This window comes from Lygodium microphyllum, chromosome 6, assembly GCF_053477565.2.
Source record: "Lygodium microphyllum isolate KBCC chromosome 6, Lygodium_microphyllum_v1.1.10, whole genome shotgun sequence".
NCBI classification, from domain to species: Eukaryota; Viridiplantae; Streptophyta; class Polypodiopsida; order Schizaeales; family Lygodiaceae; genus Lygodium; species Lygodium microphyllum.
The window spans coordinates 144,982,486-145,006,767 of NC_141140.1; the positions used below are offsets into that span (position 1 = coordinate 144,982,486).

At 45.8% G+C, this 24,282-nt stretch overlaps 1 protein-coding gene across 4 annotated transcripts in view; it reads left to right on the plus strand.

Annotated features, from left to right (window-relative positions):
* SFR6 (sensitive to freezing 6) overlaps positions 1-24,282 on the plus strand; it is a 230,994-nt gene that overhangs the window by 194,056 nt on the left and 12,656 nt on the right. For 3 of the 4 annotated variants that reach the window (XM_087680204.1, XM_087680206.1, XM_087680207.1), the window contains 5 exons: positions 14,520-14,700; positions 14,814-15,116; positions 15,251-15,336; positions 15,485-15,661; positions 15,901-16,260. In XM_087680204.1, the coding sequence (XP_087536330.1) occupies positions 14,520-14,700; positions 14,814-15,116; positions 15,251-15,336; positions 15,485-15,661; positions 15,901-16,260 (1,107 nt within the window). The remainder of the gene's footprint in view (positions 1-14,519; positions 14,701-14,813; positions 15,117-15,250; positions 15,337-15,484; positions 15,662-15,900; positions 16,261-24,282) is intronic. The other variant, XM_087680205.1, reaches the window with a different exon arrangement.

Sequence of the window (24,282 nt, forward strand, 5' to 3'; positions counted from 1 at the left end):
TTACCCAGACACAGATATGTACGGTTGGCCCTTGAGTCCTCCAGGCAGCTTGCCAACGAGGGTGATACTTCATGTTGGTATGCACAGATATCGGCCTGGTTTGAGCGTATGGCTTTGGCATGGACAAGTTACCCCCTTCTAGTACTCCCTTGATGCACCATCTCTTGATCTAAGCAGGCTAGAGATCCGCAAGATCATCAGGATGGATCTTACCCAGTTGGATATCAGGCGGACATTGTTGATGCCAGGGCAGGAGCTAGGGACAAAGATGGCTTTCTACCATGTGCATTTCCTTCATACTATAGATGATGGATTTATTGTTCGCCTGAGATACATGGACACCCACCTTTCCCATGGGATCAGATGTACTATTGGCCAGTTGCGCACCTCCTCACATCAGCTAGAGATTGAGACTAGCAGATATAGATCCATCCCACCAGAGGAGCACATATGCTAGATATGCCAATTAGAGCCAGAGAAAGAGGAGCATTATATTTGACGCTGCCCAGTGTATTATGAGATCCATGGTCGTTTCCACTGTCTCTTTAGAGACGGATTTGGACCACTATCCAGAGTCATGGATTTTACCTATCAGCGATGCCTTGGCCTCTTTCTTCTTGAGATACAATGGCTTCGGACATGCGCCTTAGGAGTACAATTGCCCCAGGACATCAAGACCGTTCACAGACTTCTTTGCAAAGGAGACTCAGAAGACTTCAATACAGTTACAGCCACAGTCCACACGTGAGCCTCTCTCACTGCCACAATCCGCACACAGACAAGGAGTACTGATTGATCGAGCTGTTCAGCTTAGCCGATCCAGACGTCCTAGGCCTTGGCACAGACACGGATGACACCTTCATAGGCGGATACAGTGGATTATTGCTCAGGCTAGAGCTAGGTTCTCCATACCCACATGAGATTGTACCATTTGGAGCTCATTGTTACTAGATAGAGCTCTATGTTTTACACATAGCTATAGTACGTTTCCTTTCTTATTTTGCTTTGTGCTACATACATATTTTGCCCAGACTGGTGTACCATCATACACATGATTGTAACTCATGGTCTCATAGGTCATTTCGGTCTTTTGTAGACATTAATATATCATTTCATCTCATTACTCTCTCTCCACTTCTCCAAACATCAACAGTAAAATTTAATCCAATAATAAATATAACGTTCGCATTAAATTTAATGATAATACCAACATAGATATTAAATGTTAACGTGAGACAAATATTTAAAGCTATAATAAAATTGCAATTAAGGATAATATTAATATTAAATAAAAGATATCTATCATTTGAAATGTTGATGCTTATGTGGGCTACAAGGTTTTAGGTCCTAGCATTAGTTTGCCATAGCCCTAATATTGCACAAGCATCACCCCAACACAAAACCTAAGCATGAGTATAAAAACAAGAAACATACCTTGCTTTCATACCTACCACTCGCAACATGTGTCCACCCTCGCATGCCCTTTCCACTAGTAGTGTCCCATACAACCCTTAATGAGATAAATGCATATGTATCAAGCGTGAAGCATCACAGTTCTATGAGCAAAAGTGGTTTTTTGCACATCATCAAATCTCTCGAACAATTGCAAGATGAGGCTCTAATACCAACCTACACATGAGACACTACACAAGCCATATTTACAATGAAAGGGACTGGGCATCTGACTCGTCTCCCAGCCATACAAAATGAAAGGAATTGTACATCAGACTTATCTCCCAACCATAGAGCCGAAAGGGCTGATCCGTGAACCTGGAAGCTAGTAGCACTCCTGGTCACAACCACATCCTAAGGGTTAGTGTTCCATACCATTAGCTGATACCATCCCCATGTACGGATGTGTTGGCCAATAGGCTAAGATTCCCAAACTGGTGATTACACAATGAATGTGCAAAAGAGGGCCTCAAATCCTATAAATGGGACTCAATTGCCCCAACTCCAAAGTGCACTTCGTGCATTTGCAAGTCACTTCATGACTAGTGTGACCAGTGCTACCAGCTGCCATCCCGATGTGGAGGGACATAACATTCATGACTAGTGTGACCAGTGCTACCAGCTGCCATCCCGATGTGGAGGGACATAACACTATGGAACCCACTCCTACTCCGTTCTCAACATAAGCTACTTGGGAGATTGAGTTGGTGTGGAAGCCTTCGATGTCATCATTCCTATGTTATTTTTGAAGATAGGCTTTGTGATCAAGGGCTTACGTCTCTTCAATGAGTACCTAGCTTTGATACCATGTAAAGGAATGCTCGACTAGAGTACACAAGCACAATCCTATGATTGATGCACACATTGATAAAGAAACATAGTTAGAGCTAGGGTATCATGGACACTGAACATAGAAAATAAAACAGTTTTGAATAATGAATGAATACAATGCTTAATGCAACAAACCCACTCTGCAAAGGTGAAATATTGACCCCCGAACTCGTGTCTTTAGGACTGAAGCAAAGAGTGTCTTGTACTTGGAGGGATCTCAAAACGCAGCAAGCAGCCTCCTCGGTTGTTTGGCAGCAGCAAATGCAACCCTAATGATGGTTGGATCAGACAGGCAATCTATGCAAGAAATCAGCAAACGATAGACAGCTGCAGACTGCAAATTGCAGATCTCGCTGACATGTGGTAGAGTTGTTACAGCTGTGTAAGTACAAACGCAGGCTATAGATGGAGATCAGCAGTAAACACAGCAGTCCTGGTGATGGCAGTAGGCTGTAAACAGTCTCCAACATCAGCATGGGGCTGTTGGGTAGGTGCTTGATGATTGGAAGTAGTGGGCATCAGCTTGAACTAAGATATGCTCTGCGAACGGGGTGTGGACAGCAAAGAGTTTTTTTTTTTTTTTTTTTTTTTCGCAAATAAAATGTGGCTGATTATATTACTCAAAAGAAACTGATTACAACGAAGTGCTCATGCTCAACAGACTAGCTGGAGCTGATGCAGAAACACAAATACATCATGTATACAAGCCTGTCAAGGTGGTCTGGGGGGGATGGGGGCAAGAAGCCATGGAGGGGGGGTGTATCGCCATCTGGGGCTGCCTGCCTGCATCACGAAAAACAGGTCCTGGCCGCCCCAGGTATGCATAAAATGACAATGGAGCTCCCGAGGAGCCCTGGACTCGCCTTGCACACCTGATCCCAATGGATGCGGAGGGAGTGAATGATGGAGGTCCAAAGCTCTACTAAGGTCACCTGTGCTGAAAGACACTCTCCGCCGAAAGTCTCCTGACACCGCGCCTTCCAGATATGCCATCAAGTAATACTCCCTATGATCTCCCATACCTTAGAGCGGTCTGCTATGGGCTCCAATACCTGGCGGAAGTGTAGAGCCTCCAAACCAACCACTGCGCACGACCTTGTCTCAATGATGAATATCGTGTCTTGCATCCCGGCCTCATACAGAAGGGGACGACCCTGGCTGACTGCTTGCCAGCAGAAAGCTCCCCATGAGATACATCCAAGGCTGCGTGCTGTGCGGCGAAGAATGCGCCATGCTCCTCTCCACACGAGCTGCGCCTCCTCACATGACCAAAGGCAATGCTTTGGGGTTTCCAGAGGCTGCTGTGAGCAATGCTTACAACCTTCCTCCTCCTGCATCTGGGCAAGCCAACTTCCCACCGCCAAGCCTCCCCATGTGCCACTAGCCATAAGAAATATGATATCCTCCTCGGCCTCTAGCTATCCCATAGGTGGCGCTAGAAGTTGTCGGAACGGCTCCGTGATGCTGTGCTCCGCCCAGTGCCTGCTACGTAACGACACCCAATCCATATCCTTCTGCATCAGTACGTATCTGCCAATCCTGGCAGTGTACTCCAGGAACCTCGGTGGCTTCTTGGCGACTGCAGTGGTCGGCCATAGCCACTCTCCTCGATCCCACTCCAGCTCATCAAGTGGTCTGCCCTCCCAGATCCAAAGGCGCCACACCCTGAGCTCCTTCCAAAAAACATAGTGGTCCAGTCGCCATGTCTTCCTTTGAAGCCCCACCACCCGAATCCTCCTCCACGAAAGGGCAGCTATCCCTTCATCCTGCTGCCCTCTGTCAAGGGACAGACGCCCCCCCTCCTGAACAGTGAAGAAAGTCCCTTGCGGGGTGCTGCCCACTCTACCTACTACCTATAGGGGGATACCTGCTGGTGAAAACTTAGTGGCCCATACCTCCCCAGGCTCTATCGGCACTCGTATCGGGGGAGCAAGCCACTCCGGAGGTATTGTTGCATCTATCTCCCTTCACCTCAAATCCACTCCTCTCTGGGAGCCTGATACTCGCTGCAGCACATCCTCATCCACCATCTTGTACACTTGTCGCCATGTCCTGATGGTACAAGCTGGGCCGACCTCCCAACCAGCCCACTAGATGTGGGGGCGCTCGCCTATCTGTGCCCCTTCCCGATCTTTGACCTAGGGGTTCCAAATCACCGACTGACAGTCTATCTCCTCTTGGCAGCCTGGGGGGCTCTGGATTAGGGCCTTACAGAGGCCCTGCCACACGTGGAGTAAGCTCTATAGGAAAGGTGATCTTGGGGGGGTGATCTCGGCTGACGTGAAGATCCATCTCAAGGACGGCCTCCACTCACCTCCAAGTCTCGGTCTACAATCTTGAAGAACCTCCTGCAATAGGACCTTCCAGGTCCGCCCTCCCGGTGTGAGGCCACGGACAACTAGCTTGCCCAAGAGGGCCATACTCTGAAACTCTAGGTCTATGATCCCAAGCCCTTCCTCTAACCGATGCCATATGATGGTCGCCCACTCCACCTTGGCCCGGGAATCCCTGGAGCCATCTAACCCGGACCAAAGGAAGTTCCGCACCAGGTGGCAAAGCTGCACTACGTAGGATGAGGAGAAGCACCAACACAAGGCAATATACTAGGCCATCGCTAGGAGACCTGGTTAACCACCAGGGCTCGGCTAATGAGAGGCGAGCCGTGCTCCAATAGGTCAACTGGAAGAAACTGCTGGGCGGGAGTGATGTCAAGGCCCACCTGGAACCCTAGGTACCGGACAGTCTGCCCTCTGCTCACCCATCTAAATCCTAGGTGGACGCCCCACTCCATGCTAGAGTCCAGGTCTATGAGGAAACCAACCGACTTTTGCCAATTGATTTTTGCTCCCTTTGCAGAACAAAACACCTCAAGAGCCAGTCTCACTCTCTCCAGCATCAACTCATCGTCCTCAATGTAGAGTGTTGTATCATCTGTATACTTTGAGTCTAGCAACTCAGTCTCCTCTCTCACGGGAAGTCGGAGGCTCACACGGGACCTAAGGAAGTGAGACATCGCCTCTACAAAGAGTAGGAACAAGTACGGGGCCAAGGGGCAGCCCTGCCAGACCGATCTCTCCAATCGAAACTCCTCCCCTCTCCTACCACCTATGAGAACCCTGGTGGTGGCCGATCTGTAAAGTGCGGCGACCCCACGAATCCACGCCTAGGGGAAACCCAACCTCACCATGGTGCCCCCTAGGAAATCCGAGTCCACCCTATCATAAGCTTTCTCGAAATCCAAGAGTAGTACGGCCAGTCTCTGCCCAGTGTGCTGAGCCCACTCTGTAGCCTCAAAGAAGGTGAATACATTGTCTAGGATACTCCTATCCTGGACAAAGCCTATCTATGTGTCATGGATGATATCTGGCAGCACGGGGCGTAGTCGCCTACCAATCATCTTTGCCAGTGCCTTATAGGCCACTGACAATAAGGTGATTGGTCTCCACTGGGAAAGCTTCAATCGGTCTCCCCCTTTGGGGAGAAGATTGATAAAGCCTACCGAAAGGCTCCCTGGCATCTGTCCTAAAGTGAAAATCTCTTGGAAGGCCATCAGTAGGGAGTCCTTCACCACGTCCCAGTAGGTAGTAAAGAATGCCTTAGAGAGGCCATCCTCTCCCGGGCATTTCTTCGCGTCCTGTGTATGGAAAGCCTCCTCTAGTTTCTTCTCTGTGAAGGGGGCTAGGAGGGAGCATCCCATCTCCTCTGTGACAAGGGAGGGGATGTAATCCTGAACCTATTGCCTACATCACTGTCCTCTAGATGAGGCTGTCTCCTGCTAGAAAAGGCGTCTGTAGTGATCAGTGGCAATCTCCATCACTTCGTCTGGGCTCAAATGAGTCCTCCCATACTGATCTCGAAGGCTCCGTATCTGCTCTCCTAAGATGCGAGGCTGGTGCACCTGGAAAAACTCCCTGCACGTCGTGTCCCTCTTCCGCGCCCAAAAAGCTGCTGAGGTGCGGAAAGAGAACTTAGAGCGCACGTCCTCTAGGCCGGCAATGGCTGCTCGCACTCGTACGTCTTGTGCGTGGAGGGTGGGATCCCCTGGTGCCTCCTATAGTAATCTTTGCGTGGCTGCAAGGTCCTGCCAAAGCGCTCTCTCCTCCTCCCAACTCTGCTACCTGGCTTATATGGTTGCCTCTTGGCAGATTCTACTCGACTCGGCTAGGACCTCTGCAACCTCCTCTATGATCTGGTCCCTCCTGCCCCACTTTCCGATCCAGAGCTGCTCTATCTATCTCGTCACCTCCTCCCTCCTATAGATCGAGTCAAGGATCCTACAGGATCGAGTGTCTAGGGCAAATGCTGGGGGACCTAGTGTCTGGAGAACCGGGCAATGATCGAACAACGTGCTGCCTGCCAACTGCCCAATCTAGCCTCCATGAGAGCCTCCCCACTCTCCCACATAAAACCCTTCCAACCGCTCCAGCAGAACTCCACCTAGCCGCCTGTATCCCCAAGAGAAGTCGAGCGACCTCTCCCTCCTGTGAAAGGCAGGGTCTCGCCCCATGCCTCTTGCTCCTTCCCGACCATGCCCTGATAGTTTCTGCCTCTGCCCTGTTGGTCCTCCAAAGCCTCAAGGTTGTTGAAGTATCCTCCAACGATCAAGGAGTCCATCTCTGGGAGTCCATCCAGAGTGCACTAACCTCCGTAGGGGCATAGACATTGAGGACTCCAAGGCACGAGTCCCCAATATTCAATCTAATCCATAGAACCCTCCCTGTCACTATCGTCCCGTGGTCTCGTATACAAGCGGTGAGACTCGAGCCAATAGAGGTGCATACGCCTCCACTCCTGCCGTGGGCACCTATGGCGTGCTCCCAATAAGTGTGCGAGCTGCTCGGGAGTACCTTCCCTACCTGCTAGGCCTGGGAGGGAGTGAGCTTGTGCTCCTATAGAAGTAAAATGTCGATCCGTCCGGCAAGGGCAGACTGCAGCTCGTGCCGAACAATCAAGTTCCTGGAACCACGTGCCCCATTGTAGTGGAGACTATTCACATTCCAGGATGCAAGGTATAAGCTCATGGGGAAACCTGCGACTAACCGAACAGACATCTATTCGGTGTGGAGGTTGTTGGTGAGGATAAGAAACTATGGGGCATGCAAGTATACTTTGTAGCAGGTCTGGACGGCGAACTCCAGTCCCCCATGGTGGCCCTCAGCCGGACCATAGGGGTGATAGATGCTCCAGGTGGTACTATCAATGCATCTATCAGTCATGCTGAGAGTCGTGACTCCGTACACTGGTAGAAACGGGCCGCCTATGCCAAGGGCCACTCGATCACAACCCTCGGAGCCCTCCACTGTTGTGGAGGGGCTTGAAAGATAATGCTCAAGTGTGGGACCTTAGCCTCAGCCCACCAGTTAATGTCCATCATGCAACTAGGCCACTGCTGTGCAAACAGTGCTAGTCCTTCTTCTCCCATCCACTGGGAGATGTGATCCGCCACCTAACTCTTCAACTCCTCTATTTGTGTCGTCGTCCAATCCCCTGAGTGAGAGGACTGAAAGAAAAAGGAGTAGTTTGGTCCATTCGGTGGTGCTAGTAGATGGACCTTGCCCTTCCTTGACTTGCGAACCACAAAGATCCCCACCTCTAGAGGGAGTGGAGACACTCCGCTCTCCGCAACTCTCAAGTAGAACCATGGGCCATTGCGGAAGAACTCTCGTGGCAACAGTTGTGCCTATCTTGGGAAAGTGTGACGGGCGGCAGGGGCAAATGAGATGGTGGCTGTGTGGGAGGGATAAGACTGTTGGTGCGAGGAGGATGTAGGCGTGTGTGACTCATCACCTCCATGGGAGGAGCGGGAGTGGGATTGGGGGGGATCATGTGACACGGGTGCGGATGAAGGGGAGTGCTCAGCAAAGGAGATGATGGGGGGGAAGAGGGTCGAGGGATGGTGGGATGGTTGGAGATATGTGGCGAGTATGGGGGCGGAGGTAGGTGGCCCTGGAAGGAAGGGACTGTGGGCCAAGGTCAGCGGGGGGGGGCTTGGGAGGTAGGGGAGGGTGGGTGTGGGGGCTGTGGGATCTCAGGTGAGGTAGTTTGTGACGTGGGTGGTGGCTGTGGGAGACTGCGGTCTTGTCGCGTGGAATGGGCAAGGGGGGGCTGTGGAGTGCTCTGCCAAGGAAACTGTCGCTGCGATGGCGAGAGCTGTCGGCGGCTCAAAGAACGCGATGGCGGCCAGCAGGCGAGAGAAATGGGAGACGCGTCACGTCAACGAGGGGGGTTCGATGGGTTGCAATGGGGAGGGCAGGAGCAACAACGTGTTGGTCGGGAATCGTTGTCGATTCAAAATAGTTGTCATATCTGGACAGCAAAGAGATTGCACTTGCTAGCTACAAAAACGAGACTAAGGCTAGTCAGTAGACAGCTTGGCTATTTATACATGGCTGGATCCTCCCAAATTAGGGTTTGGCTTATGGAACAAACACTCTTTAGAAACACATTTCTTTTTAATGAAAGTTGGGTAATTCAATCAATTAGGCTTGTTTTAGGGCTATTTAATGTAGCTAATCCGCATGTAAAGTATTTTTAGCTCAACATAGGTAGCCACTTGATTACCGTGTGTGTGTGTGTGTGTGCGTGTGTGTGTGTGAGAGAGAGAGAGAGAGGGAAATAATGAAAGAAAGAAATGTTAACTTCTACATAAGCCCAATGTGGCCTATGACCCATATGTAATGCCATTTCATCAATAATGTGAAGATGACATTAAAATAAGTGGCATATGAAACAATGCTAATAAATAACTTTATGATGGGACTATGCTAGACTAAAACCATGTCTAGTGCTCTCCCATTAGTAGAATGAAAAGAAAATCCAAATTTGATAGAACTATGTACACAAAAATGTGGTGGGGACTGTATGGTGTAGCTAATTTCAATGAAACCGGCCTTCCTTCTCGGATAGGATGGTAAAAAAGCTTGATTAAGCACAAATTATAGCAAGTGTAAAATTCACATAAACTAAAATGCACACTTTACCACTTGAATCTTGGACAATGGAGAGCCGATTGGCCCCGAAATTGGCACCCCTTGCGATATTTCTTGAACTTCTGTTGCAAACATATGGAGTACAATTGAGATTCTCTGATCTCCTCGGCTAATCCAAGTGTCTCTTGCTTTCAAAACTAACCGGCAAGTATCTAAAACGAATTGCCGCTTGGTTTGCTTGGGGATTAGCCTTCACTCTGCTCCTTGAAAGAGAAATTTTGCTCCAAATTTGATATGGGCTGACTAGCCTCTTGAACCTCTTTGAAATTCTTTGATTTTAGCTACTTGAATTCAAGTCCTAGGCCCTCAATTCCAAGCATACATCCCAAGGCAGCTGGCAAATCCTAATTTTGCTGTAAATTAGGGTTTATAGTAGAGATTTTTCAATATCTCCACCTCTGATGACTCAAATGGCTGGATTCTATTGAGATAACTTTAGATATTGTTGGGGGATGAGAGAGAATGTTGTAGAGAGAAAAAGTTTAGAGTTTCATCCTGAGAAATGCTGAAAATTTGCTACTGTCTTGCTCAAAAGGACATGGAAGCTGTCACCTAGAGCTTAGGACCACTGGGAAGGCTGTTATTCTCTCCTATATATTGTCCTCCGCACTAGAAGAACCTTGGGCTATTGTCATTTGCAGTTGGAGGGCTCCAAACTGTTGTTACTTTTTGTAAGATTGATCCTTGGTGGCTAGAAATCACATTAGCGGCATCTCTTTGCTCTCTAATATCATCCTTCTCTCTCACAATGGTTGGAATAGACTTTCACCAGACCCTAAAACGTTTTTCCCACTTGCATGTGCAAGTTTTGTCAATTGGCAATCTTTTAATCCTATTTTTCAACATTATCTAGTTTATTTAATTAATTTTTAAAATATTAATTTAGAAAAATAATTTAATAATTATTCTAGTACTCAAAAATTTGATTGTACTAGTCAATAATTAAATTGGCTAGGCCAATCTATCTTTCAAGTATTCCTGAGCAATTATTTGTCCTTAGATCGGTATTAATTAATTAATTAATTAATATTACGAGTGACATTAGTGGCCAATAAATTGATCTAAACCCAAATTTGACACAGGGTACCACCTAGAACTTGTTAGGCATAACTTATTGAAAGTTTTGGCTTTGGCACCAATCAATATCTTGGGGTGTTGGGTTGCACATTGTGAAATAATTAACTTGCACCTCACGTGCAAGTCACAATAGCACATTTGATTAAATTTTAATCAAATGCTAAGCAAAGCAATAAAATCTCAGGTCCTCGTGACAAATCACGTCATTGAAATCCTTGCAATTGTCCTCAATTGCACTACAATGTGCTAAAGCATTCGTTGCTAGTACTAGACATACAAACAACATGTGTACCTATTGCAAGACCCTATGGATGTAGATGGCAAGATATTTCCAAATGGAATGAAAAGGTTTTTCATTTTCCATATAACCATACTTGAATGAGGAAGGTCAACTATTATGAATAAGTGTTCCAGTAAGTAATATGAGTAGCATGCTGATTGCCAAAGAAATATACCATCTTCTTGACCCAATACACATACTCAATAACGTCGGAAATCTCTTATGAGAGCATCTCATAGGATCAAGGGACTTAGTGGTTACTCACAAAGATCTATGAGTGTGGTAGACCTTGGCATTACTGATGTGGTCCCTAGACTGCATTCAGATTCTATGAGTGCTATTCAGTTGGCCAAGAATCAAATCTTCCATGCAAAGACGTAAGGCATTGAGACGCATTACCACTTTATTTGAGAGGTCGTTGAGGGCAGGTCTATTGAGCTTGCCAAGATCTCAACTGATCAAAATTTTGTAGATCTACTCACTAAAAGTCTCTCAGTGGAGCATTTTGCCTTCTTAGGAAATTGATGGGCGTTGGATGAGATGGCATCTTTCCTCATCCTGTTGTACTTATGTACATTTATACTTTGTCATCTTTTTTTCGTGTTCTCTCCTCACTAGGGGCACATTCGCCTTTATGTGGGAGGTTGTTGGGAGTAAAGGCACGTGTGCCTAGTCGCCCGTATATTAGTATTCTATATTCTTTTAGTGATATTTGAATAAAGGGAAGTTCGGGGACACATTGGGACTATTGGAGTTCCCACATCTTGTGTCTCTCTCTCTTGCTCTTACTCCTTCCACCATAGTTCTTGCTGTTGCTCTATGCTTCCACTTCTAGGCTCACTGCCTTCACACCTTTTGGGTGTGAACGCACCATAGGCACTTATTCAACCCTAAGGTCTAAGGGTTATACATTGCACTTTCACTTATACACTTGGGAGCATCGTGTGTCATGCTTGTGTCTTCACTCTCTCTCTCTTTGTCGTCTACTGTGTGCTTCCAACTCAGAGCTGCCATCTCCAAACTCTTACAATCCATAAGTACTCATGTCTTTATCCTCAACTTTCCTACATAAGCCTATTTCATGCATATCAATTTCTTTGAACATGCATTATCATGCATATAAAGGTCATATTGTCTATCTACAGTGCGTGCATTGAAATCTCCCACTAATAATATATCCCCAATGCTGGCGTATCTCATTATATCCTCATAGAGTACGTCTAAGGAAGATCCATCTGTGTGGCATAGGTTGAGTTTGTAGGAGAAGAGTAGCATATTGCAATGAATATATCCCGTAGTCTTACTGCATGTATCCTAATCCATAAGTATCCTGCATCATCATCTCTTTTCATTACTTGCACCGTCCTTTTGAGGCCTTCCTGGTATAGTATGGCCATACCTCTAGAATCCCTAGTGCTTCCTGGTTTTCTAGCTGATAGAGGAAATGCACTTTCCCATATGTACCACACACGTTTGGCAGTTGGCTATCTTTACATTGTTGTGTTTCTATGTACATGGCTATGTTTATGTTTCAGAAGCTATCTTCAAAGTAACCAGCGTCCAAGTGTAAGGGTCCATTACAATTCCACATTGACATCCTAAGTGCCTCATAGGCACCATGGCATCATGTGGTCCTTGTATCAATGATGATGTGCGGTCCTTGTATCAGTGATGATGTTCCATCCATCCCTATAAACAACCCATTTTCCCTCTTTGCGGGCTGCCAATACTTTGGACATGTGTTCTTTGCGATGTGCTATCTGTGCAAGGGTAAGATCCTCATCCAAATAAATCTTCTCATCTTTGATGGCTATCCAGTAGTCCTCCTTCCCTAAGTACATCTAAAGCCCCAATTTTGTCGATAAGTGTCTTAACATCTTCTTGTGGGTGCTTTTCTCCTCCCATCCTACTACTTGTACACGTAATACCCTAGCTCCTCTCCTAGCCTCTTCTTCCAGAGTAGCATTCATTACCTTGGTCTTGTTCACTCATGTTGCTTTATTCTTTTTTACTGTCTAATCCATGGGCTGGCCTCCTCTATTTGCTGCTGTGTTCTCTTTGCCACTTGTGCCCATGAGTGAACCTCCCTTTCTTCTTCAAGAGTAGCATTCATTACCTCGGTCTTGTTCACCGATGTTCCTTTATTCTTTTTCACTGTTTCAATCCATGGACTTGCCTCTTCTATCTGCTTCTGTGTTGTCTTTGCCACTTGTGCCCATGAGCGAACCTCCCTTTCACATGCCTTTAGTGCTTCTTTCTCTTTTTGTAGTGCTTCTTGCACGTTTATTTCTTTTTTCTTAAATGTGTTGAATTCTTCCCTCAATTCCAAGATTTCAGATTTGCAAGCATCTACCACTTTCTGCATTTCAGTTTTCAGTGTGTGCATTTCAGACAGCAATCTATATATCTTGCATTTGTGCCTTCTTGTTGCTATTAGTTCTGCCTTGATTGGCTCTCGTATTTCTTTTTCCAACTCCTATTTCATAATTTGTAGTTCAAAGCAAATCATGAGGCAAATTTCTTTTTACTTTCTTTTATTCATGGTGCATGAGGTCCTTCCATGCATATCAGATCTTGGGGAGATAGTCCCAGTCATGGGCCCTACGGCAATTTGTCTTGTACTGTGTGTTCTTAGAAGAGGTGTGGAACATTGCTTCCATGGCTGGTCGCATTAGTTGTTGATCAGAATTGTCTCCTAAATATTCATTTTCCATGGTTCGATTTTTATATTTGTCTGCATCATATGTCCCCATAGTTAATTGTATTCACACACCATGTGCAAGGCCACTCAGGTTGTATTCTGCACTCGTCAAATCAGAGCAATGTCTGTGATTTCTGCAATTTCCAGGGTTTCCCCACCCCCCTTACCAAATTCTTTCACAAGCCCCTTGCCTTCACTGCCTTAAATATATTCAGAACTTGTCTCACAATGTCAGACCCCAGAGCATACAAGACTGCATTACTGGCATGACAGTATCCAATGCATAACCATTGTATTCACAGTTTCATCTACGATTATGTCCAAGTTTCAGCAGTCAGAAGTATGGCATCCCAGGCTGTTTATATTTCTGCATTTACTGCATTTGCGGGCTATATCCATAAGAGGTCTCCTTTAGTGCTGGCATCCCATGTCACATCCAGATATTCAGAGCTCACAGCATTTGTCTCTCACTGCAATGTGACCATTATTGCCTGCAGTCATTCATGCCAGGTGTGCAAGCATCACGTCAGACCAGCATCATGTCACCACATCAGACCAGCTTTAATGTCACATCAGAACATTAACATCACTTCCATGCCACGTCAGACCATTCACATCACTTCCATTTCATGTCAGACGAGCAGCACGTCTGCTGCTACCAGCATGAGAGAGAGAGAGAGAGAGAGAGAGAGAGAGAGAGAGTGGATATAGCTCAATCAGTTAAGTTGAACACATGGTGACCAAAAGATCTTGGGTTCAACTCCTACATTTCGCATGGTAATTTAGTATAGGTGTAGAAAAAGGGAGATTTGAACCTGGGTCAATCAGTTTGACAAATATGTGGCTTACCATTAGGGTAGCCACTCTGTGTGTGTGTGTGTGTGTGTGTGTGTGTGTGTGTGTGTGTGTGTGGAGAGAGAGAGAGAGAGAGAGCGCAAACTGATGTAGCTCAATTGATTAAGTTGAACGTATGTTGACCAGATGGTCTTGAGTTCAATTCCTACATCCACACGGTCATTTAGTATAGGAATATAGAAGGGGAGATTTGAACTTGGATTAGCAGGTCAATATAACAAGTGGCTAACCACTAGAGAGAGAGAGAGAGAGCAAACGAGCTAGCTGTGAGGTTTGATATTGTCTGAGCTATTAACTGCCTGATAGCTTGGCTTTCACCCTTCTACTGTTGCAGTTTTATGTTGATGCTGTCCTTGATCTCGCTTCACATTTCCTTACTCGCCTACGACGCTATGCAAGCTTTTGCCGAACCTTGGCAAATCATGCGGCTGGTAATACACCTTCAAGTGCTGCCAATCCACGGCTTCCAACCTCTACATCAAGCACAACTGGATCATCACAAACACCAGCACAAGGTAAAATGAGTAGTCTAACCTATGCTAAAATGATGGTTATAGATGTTTGTATTTTTTTTGTGTCATCAAGTGTAGGATCATATGAAGCTATTATGATTTGTTAACGATCCTAGGTACACAACCAACTACCCAAGCAACCAGCAATGGCACAACCTCTGTACAAGCATGGGTGCAAGGTGCAATTGCTAAGGCTAATAACAGCTCAGAAAGTGCTGTTGGATCTGCTGCTGTCACAGGAACAGTAACACCTCTACAGTTGAGTGTTAGTCAGGCAGCCTTTCCAGGAATGCCGGCAGTGAGGCTGAGTGGTGATTGCAATTTTCTCCATAGACTATGCCAACTTCTGTTGTTTTGCCTCATCTTTAGAAGACGGCAGCCACCACCACCACGTCCTGCTGCAACAAGAAATTCTGATGGTACTATCTGCACTTCAAAGTGATGTTTGATCTTTATAAACTCAAACTGTTTTTTGTTTCCCAACAAAAGAGAGTCAGTACAAATTTTGTGGTGTACTAAGAGTAAGAAGCTCAGATGGAAAATTTAATTCCAGGTATGGATGTCCCAGATGAGTTTGCAGCAGCTCGTTCTCAACGGGGGGGTAGTGGAAATGCTGGTCAGGGTTATAATTCAGAAGAGGTAATATGTTTGACATTTTGCTGGTGCAGTATGAGGTGTCATGAAATGAAGATTTATTGCAATCAAAAGATGTGTTTTCCTGTCAATTCCCCCCCCAACCCCTTTTTTTTGGGTGTTGATGTTACTGTTAAACTTACTCTTTTTGAAGGTGAAAGCGCTTTTTATTGTGTCTGTAAATCTGTGCAAAAAGACATCCTCCCTTCCGCATCCTTTGCCTAAAAGCCAAGTTGGACTACCTACACCAACTGTGCGCTTGCACTATCCGGATGGGGAGTATTCAGTTGCTCCTGAAGTTGTAGAAGCTTCCCTTTGCAATCATATACAGGTTATTTCCTCTTTGCTTGGACTTCTTGAGAAAAATGTTGGTACATGATGGTCACATTTCAACTCATGCATCCAGACACACAGTTTTCCAAATATTGACCCATGCACAACAGTAATTGGATAATTATATTTGAAGACGATATATATGCATCTCATTTACACTATGCATTACATATGTAAATGCAGAAAGAGGCAATGAGAGAGATAGAACTTGGATCTTAACACTGACCTTTGCTTCAGAATTTGCCCCGACCTCGAGGTGCAGATTCTGCTGGTTTGCTCATGAGAGAGCTAGAACTGCATCCACCAGCAGAAGATTGGAGCAAGCGAAATTTCTTTGGAGGACCATGGGCTGGCACTCTGGATCTTGCATCTCTTGATGAAACCGGGAGTTCTCCCTCTGCTCAAATAGAGTTTTTCACAAAGGACTCACCAATGATAAGAGATCTGTGGCCCAGGAAACGTCGATTTTCAGAACGTGATACTGCTTTTGGACTGAAGACAGCAGTAGGCATGGGAAGTTTTCTTGGTTTCATGGGATCTAGAAGGGATACAATAACAACAGCATGGAGAAATTCTGCACAAGGTGTTTGGCACAAGGTTGGTCTCATTGCTTGTGTTATTATGTTTGCAGAAATAGGAATTCATGCATTTTCACTAAAAGCAATTTGCTTCTTAGGTCCTAGACAAGTCTCATACTAACTATTAGACAATGATACATTTAGAGAATCACAATAAGGATGAGACAAACCATCAGATTTTGTTTGATGAATACATCTGGTAACTTTGCAAGCTTCATATCTATGCACAGGGTTTGGTGGGTGTTAGGGTACTACCCGTAATTGGTTGTTGTGTGAAAACGACTCCTACTGTAACTTCCCATGCAAGTGGGAACCACCACTTTGGGATATTTGTTCAAGAAATGCTCTCAAGTCTGACACCTTTAAGAATACTTGGCATCACTCTTTTTGAAATGTGCAGGTGTTTTGGCAAGAGGTATTTGCTTGTACAGCACAGCAATCATAAGTTTTTCAATCGAGAAATCCTAAGTAAGGTGGTCCTAGACCAATCAGTCATTGCAGATCTTGTACCTGTTCATGTGGTTGTATCTTGAGGAAATAGTTTAGGATTGTAGAACATTGGTCTCCAATACCATTGGTTATGAAAACTCTCTTCACCTTTCCAAAACGCCAACTGCTCTGGACTGGAGAGAGGTCCTATGGTTATGCAAGTTGTGCGCAGGATCTGATGAGCTGACCTATGCCATCATGCCTAATGTCCTGAAGCTGCCACTTGACGCCCACTCTCCTGCACGCCCTGCTGGACCAGCACTGCTCCTTGCCCTCAGTGACCAGCCTTCTTCTTCCTCTTGCAGTAGTGCCATCTTGCTTCTCTCCTGTTCAGCGCTGCCCTTTCTCACTTCTGCCCAGGACCGTCCTGTTCCACTTCAATGCTGCTTGCTCCTACACTGCCGCCTCTACCAGTGCTGCCCTCTATACTAGCACAGCCAGCTGGCCAATGTCTTGCACAGCACCACTGCCCCCTCCTGCATTCTGCACAGTGCTGCCTGCTACCTTTTCTCGTTCTTCTACCTCCTATTTAGTGGCATGCCGGCCACGTGCTCCCTCCATCCAAGCCTGGAAGCCACTTTGGCCTTCTCATCCCCCTTAGCAGCCTTTAGTCACTTTGTTGCCGAAGCTCTCTCTCTCCCCCTCCCCCATTCAACACTTTCCCTAGGCACCGCAAACAAAAGGAGTAGGCTACACTCAGCGAGATTGCAACTGATCCACCACCACGGTCAAGGGGATCTAGTGCAGCCCCTTGTGGACCCTTGATGAATTCCTTGCCATTCGAATCACTTTGCTCTGGACACAAAGTTTTTGCTTGGGGACAATATGATGACCCTCGATTGTCATTTCTAGCTTGCAGATTGGTTGGAGATCAGGTCCCCCCATTTGTATCCTTAAGGGCTCCATCCAGGTTGCTTAGTGGAACCCCAGCCAGGTTTATCCAAGTGATACTCCTAGGGAAGGTGTTACATCCTTGGATATCTGGATGGGCACTAGTAGCATTGGTCATAGTAGTCATGAAATGAGGGAGTGGGAATGCACTAAAGGCACTTTAGATTCAGGGTAGCCAAGTCCTATTTATAGGACTCAAGCCCCTATTTTGCACACCATTCTATGATCACCACTCTTGGACTCTTGGCCCGTACGCTGATGTGTCCCTATATTGGGACATTATTGGCTGGTAGTATGAAATGCTAACTCTTGGGACATAGTAGTGATCTTGTTTGTTGTTGGCTCCTAGGCTTGGGGTGAGACTATTTGGCACTAACCTTGGGCATGAATTTGATATCCATTCCTCTTATGTTCCTCGTTGTGGATATGGCTTGTGCGGTGTCTCATGTACAAGTTGGATCCCAAGTGGACGTTTCATTGGTATCAAAGCATTAACTTGCTATCCGGTGCAAGATTCAATAACGCATGTAGAACTACTATTCGTTCATAGGATTGTGATGGTCATGCCCGAGAACTATACTTTCATCTTATCTAGGGTGATATGGTATACTACTAGCAAAAAGAATGTGCATGGGGGCCAAGTATTGCAGGTGGTGGATATGACAAGGTATGTTTCTTGTCTGGTACTCATGTTTGAGATTGTGTTGAGGTGATACTTATGCGCAAGTGTCTTCAATGGTGTTGACAATTGGGGCTTGGAGAGCTCCCCCTCCAAGGCTGTGCTAGACCATTGTTCATAGTTCAGATCTTGTTGCTCAGATTGGATTGGTGATTTGTTTTAATTTCGACATTTAAGGTTAATGTGATCGTCAAATTTAATGTTGATGTGACATTTAAAGATACTATCACATTAACATTTAATTTTATGTTGATGTCATTGTTAATTCTAATGCTAATATCATTGTTAATGTCTATGTTAATATTTTTGCATTAATGTCAAGATGTTGATATCGAGAAGAGAGAAATAACAATTTTGTTGAAGAGAAAAACATTTTTTTCCGTTTGAGAGAGAGAGAGAGAGATTTGTTGAGAGAGAGAGAAGACGATGGCGGACGATAGTGCCCTATCCGTGAGCTACCTGTGGAAGCCCTGTCCCTGAGCTACCTGCGGACGTTGTCACTCCCTATCGGCGGACGTCTACCTGCCAGCAGACGCCTACCTATGGATGGACGAGACTCGCTACGGAGGGCCATGACTACACGTAGAGCCTCGTTACCCTGTTTGCCTATTGCCTTCCTGTCTTCTGCCTTGTCCATCCGTCTTCTGCCCTGGTCGTGACTCTCATCGGCGACCTATTTCCGGCCTTCTACCTTGCCTTTCCATCTTCTGCCCTACTCGCGAACATCATTCTCGACTTGTTCTGACATTGTGCACGCTGCTGGGCCGAGAAGTGAGAGAGACGAAATTTGGTAGGACGTTACTGCATCCTTGCACAAATCGGAGTGCTCACTGCCTGTACACACACACACACACACACACACACACACACACACACACACACCAAAGAGAGAGAGAGCGCCCTGCAAATAGCTTCAGATCTCTTGTTAAAGTGGTGATACAACATGGCTAGTCTGGACATGGCCTTTATTGACCAAACGGTGGCAGCCCTTGGTCAGGATTCTGAAACAGAGGAACCAGAGGATATGGTTCCTTGCACAGAGGAGATGCCACCTGGTCCTAACTTCCAGCCTGCCGGGCAAACGCACCAAGCATACTTCGGAAGATACAATGGATCATCAGGAACGTTTTTATGCTCATGTTGCTTCTGATTCTGTGGATTCTCAGGATGTTGACTGGGAGCATTTGTTGGAGTTTGCCAACACTCTGCTTGGTGATTATGTTCAACATAATCATGAAGCGTTTTCTGTCTCTGAAACTGAAGATGTTCTAGAAGCCACTGTGGATCCTAAAAATGTTTTGCGCTCATTCTCAGTGTTTTATGAACGTGCTATTATACTCTTCTTCACTGGTAGGATCCCAGTGCTTTCCTATATTCGCCAGTGGCTGCAAAGTCTACTACAAGGGGAGTGTATTGAAGAGATTTTTGTTGGGCCCCGAGGCTTTTATGAGGTGCTGTTGAAATCCGAGAAGCATCGGGCCGATTTGCTGACTAAACTGTCATTGTTCTTTGATCGCCGTTTGGTCCGTTGTGCCATGGCACCGAATGGCAGATTTTCAACGCTTGCTTCAACACGAATGCGCGGTGTGGGTTGAAGTGGAAAACTATCCGGCTGTCTATTGGCCACTGTTAAAGGATGCCATGGCCGTTGTGGGCACTGTTTTGGTTCCCCCAAGCCTAAGGGCCACGAATCGTAACCGTTTGTGTATGTTATGGGACACTACTCGGAAAAGGCCTGCTTGGTTACGTCTTAATTGCTCTGGCATGCATCCTTTGCACTTTTGTTTGAAATGGGGTAACCTTGCAGGGCATTGTTTCTCGTGTGGAAAATTGGGGCATTTTATGGCCGAATGTCCAGCGAAGCAACCGACTTCAGATGTTGAGCATGTTTTGCCTCCCATGGAAGATATGGTGCTTGATGCTCCGTCGCAAGATGCGACCCAGCCACCTAAAGTTTTGGATAAAGGCAAACAACATGTTTCGAGTTTGGATTCCCGTGACAATGACTGGGTAGATGTACGTGCCAAAAAAGGTAAAAGGTTTGGTGTTGGCATGGCGGATACTGTGCCTCATGCTTCACAAGATTCCTTGCATACTTATATGCGCAAGAAAGACATGTTGTCCTCAGAGCACACTACTCATGCTATGGTTTCTTCTGCTCCTCGCAATCAGCCCACTAGGAAAGTATATACGGATGGTCCGAAGGGCCCACCTGCTAAGTTGGCTTTTGATGCTAGAGGTAACGTGATTACCCCATGGGATCGTCGTTATCCCCGTTCCACCCCCAAGACAGTGGATACACCGTCTACCTCTAAATCTGGCCATCGGAACTCTTTTGCTGTGTTAGCTGATTTTTTGGATGAGGGAGTCCTTGACATTCTAGCAGAAAAGGTTAAATCGAGGCAAGCTTTGCCTCGTTCCTGATTTTCTTTTTTGAATACACATGAAGATAGCCACGTGGAATGTGCGAGGCATTTGTTCTCGCAATAAGCAACATGGCATGTGCAGTTTATTGCATGAGAATCAGTGGGATGTCTTGTGTGCTGTTGAGCACAAGAGTCACGGCGAAGCAGGAAAAGTTGTGGATTGCCATGGGTTTCGCTTGTTTTATGCAGGGACACATGCCATGCATTATTTTGGTGTGCTTATGATTGTACATGAGAAATATCAGCCTGTTCTTATTAAAAATGATATGCATGGTCGTTTTGTGGTGATTGAAGTTTTATTTGAAGGAGAGATCTTATGGTTACTTGGGCTCTATGCTCCAAATGACCCTTTATCCCGCCGGGATCTTTGGAATACTTTGCAGACCTCCTTGTCACTTGGCAGACGGGGTTTTTTTATGGGGGATTTTAATATGTGTGTTGATCCTTCACAGTCCACATCAGAGCATTCGGTGATGGAGGCTCCGGAAAGCCATGTGTGGAATGCGTTTGCTCTTGCCGTACTTAAGCAAGATCTCTGGTCATGGCTACACCCTTCTTCTACAGGGTTTACTCTTCATTCTACGCAGTATACAACTATATGGTCGCGGTTGGACCGCATGTACATCATGCAGGATGATGCTTTTCTTTCTAAGATGTTGAAAATGAAAGTGTTGCAGCAATATGCCTTGTCAGACCATTTTCCTCTACAGCTTGAGATGCTTGTTCAACCCATTGCACCTTTTAAGCAATTTCTGGATAGACTCCCTTTGTGTTCAACTTGTCTTATTTGAAGCATTCAATCTTTCAAGGTTATATGCAGCAATTGATTGATAGATTTTTATTGGACTTCTCCTCTGAGGGCAATGCTTCTTTTGAACGATTGCTCTCTAATGTGCAGCGGGTTATTCGGCAGTATGGGATCCATCATGCCCCTCTTTGTCGGCGGCGTCGACAAGCAGTGGAGGAATTACTGGCTTTGGTTTGTTCTCTACTAGTGGAAACTCCAGATGATGTATTTCTGCTGCCATTGGCTATGCGTTTGGCTAATCTTATTAAAGAGTTTCAGTTGAAATCTTATCAGCAGGCCAAATTGCAAAATTTGACTAAGAATTTGCAAGATAGTGCTTATCAGACTCATAAGTTCTTTCGAGCTCTCCATCCATCTCCTGCTCAAGAGAATATAACTAGACTCCAGGATCCAAAAGGTCAAATGGTCATTGATCCTCAGACTATTGTGAATATGTGTAGGAATTATTTTCTAGACCTTCTTGGTTCTACTCCTTTATCTTCTGACCAAATTACTCATGCCCACTCAGTTTTCTATGATTTGGTCCGCAATCAAGTTCCACATGACATGCAAACTACTTTGGAGTCATATATTCGTGATGAGGAGGTTATGGATGTTTTGTTAATCTTGCCCAATGATAAAAGTCCCGGTTGGGATGGTCTCACCAATGAATTCTTTGAGGTTTTTGCTACCCGACTAGTGAAACCATTGACGGCTATGTTTCAGCAGGTTTGGAAAACAGGGTTCATGCCTTCCTCATGGAAAGGACTTATCAAACTACTTCCAAAAGTTCCTTCGCCGTCTATGTTGAAACATTGGCGATCAATTTCTTTGATGGGTTCTATGTATAAAATCTTTTCCAAGGTAATGGCGAATCGGCTCCATAAGCATCTTCCTGCCATTGTGCATCCTCTTCAATATGGTTTCATTAAGGGCCGAAACATTCTGCATAATGTCTTAAATGTGCAAATGGCTATTGACTATGCAAGGCACTCTAATCAGGAGGTGGTATTGATTCAATTGGACCTGGAAAAGGCTTTTGATTATTTAGATTGGTCTTTCATTGCAGAACTTATGTCTACTATGGGCTTTGGTACTCGGATGTCTCGTTTGATCTACACCATTAGTGTTGCGGCTTCTTCGCGAGTTATGCTGAATGGTAGTGTTACCGAGCCATTTGTCCTTGCACGCTCTGTGAGACAGGGTTTCCCTTTGAGTCCTCTCTTTTTTGCCCTTGCGACTCATCCGGTTCTTTCAATGTTATCTCATATGGCAGCTTCTTCTCAGTTGGCTGGATTGTCTCTTCCTTTTGGACAGCACTTCATTAGTCAATCCTTGGCTGATGACAGATTTATGATTTTTCGTGTGGGCAAGGATAATCTTCGCAAAGCATTAGATGTTTGGACTCTCTTTGGTCATGCTTCTGGTCTTCATATCAATGCTTTGAAATCAGCCATTCTCAATTGCACGGAGTTAGATTTGCAGTCATTGGACTGGCAGGGAATGGTTGTTCCCTGTGGTTCCATTGTCAGGCATCTTGGGTACCCTTTGGGTATTGATGTTCGGCCAAAGCAACTACTAGAGTGGATTTCACAGAAACTGGCAACTAAGTTTCTGTATTGGAAGTCACAGGCTTGGCCTTTCCATGTTCGCCTCAAAGTGGCTCAGACAATTATGTTGCCAATGCTCACATATTTCTTGCCATTGCTGCCTTGAACTACTACTACATTGAATGCTCTTACTCAGTACATTCATTTCATGTTATGGAAGAAGGACTCCTTGCATGCAGGCATTTCATGGATTTCTTAGTCGCATGCATGTACCCCCAAACGCATGGGTGGTGGGGCTATTTTGGATGCCGAAACTCATATGCTGGCACTCTGTTCGTCTCTTTTTCATGCCATGTGCTTAGATCATCACCCGTGGGTCTTTATGGCCCGTTATTTTCTTAAGGATCATGGGCTTGTGCATGGTAATACCCAAATTCGGAGCTCCTGGTAGCATGTTCTTAATGCAGACTCTCGGTTTTCTAGTCCATATCCCTGCTTGCTCATTTGGTATGTTCCTGGAAATTGGTTCGCCAGAAGGCTCAGTGGCATCCAGCGGAGGACCGCTTAGCTACTAACTCTTTTCAACTGGAATTATTGGCAGCCTCACGATTACTTTCTTGGGAAGGCAAACATAAGCTCAAATCAAAATTTAACCGCATGGCACGTTTGGGCTTGACTTCAATTGTAGATGCCACCCTTGCCAGTCGCAATGTGTTGATATCGTTTCGTACAGTCAGGAGGCTTTTCAGGATCCCTCATGGATACAGTGATTTATGGGGACAGCTTTTGATGGTGCTCCAGAGCAAACAACCCTTTCCTGCCCTTGCTTCGGATCGTCCTTGGTAGGACTGGGCCCTTGCAGGCCAGCTGAATTTGGAAAAGGCCTCAGCTAACTAGGTGTATCATCTTCTGATTAAAGATCATCAATGGCTGGTTACTAAAGCTAATATTGTATGGGGATTTCGTAAATCTCAGTCATGGTGGAAGGTAATTGTGATGGAGGGCTGGTTGAACAAGACACCTTTCAAATGCAAGGTCTTTCTTTGGAGGGTGATGATTGGTGGTCTTCCTCTTGCTTCAGCCCTTTCCAACCGTCGAATCTCCAACGGCAATTGTTTCTTTTGCACCACCAGCGTGGAATCGGCCCGTCATCGATTTATGTCTTACCCTCTCGCTAGGAAAATCTGGTCACTCTTGTCAGCGGTTTGGTGAGCAATGG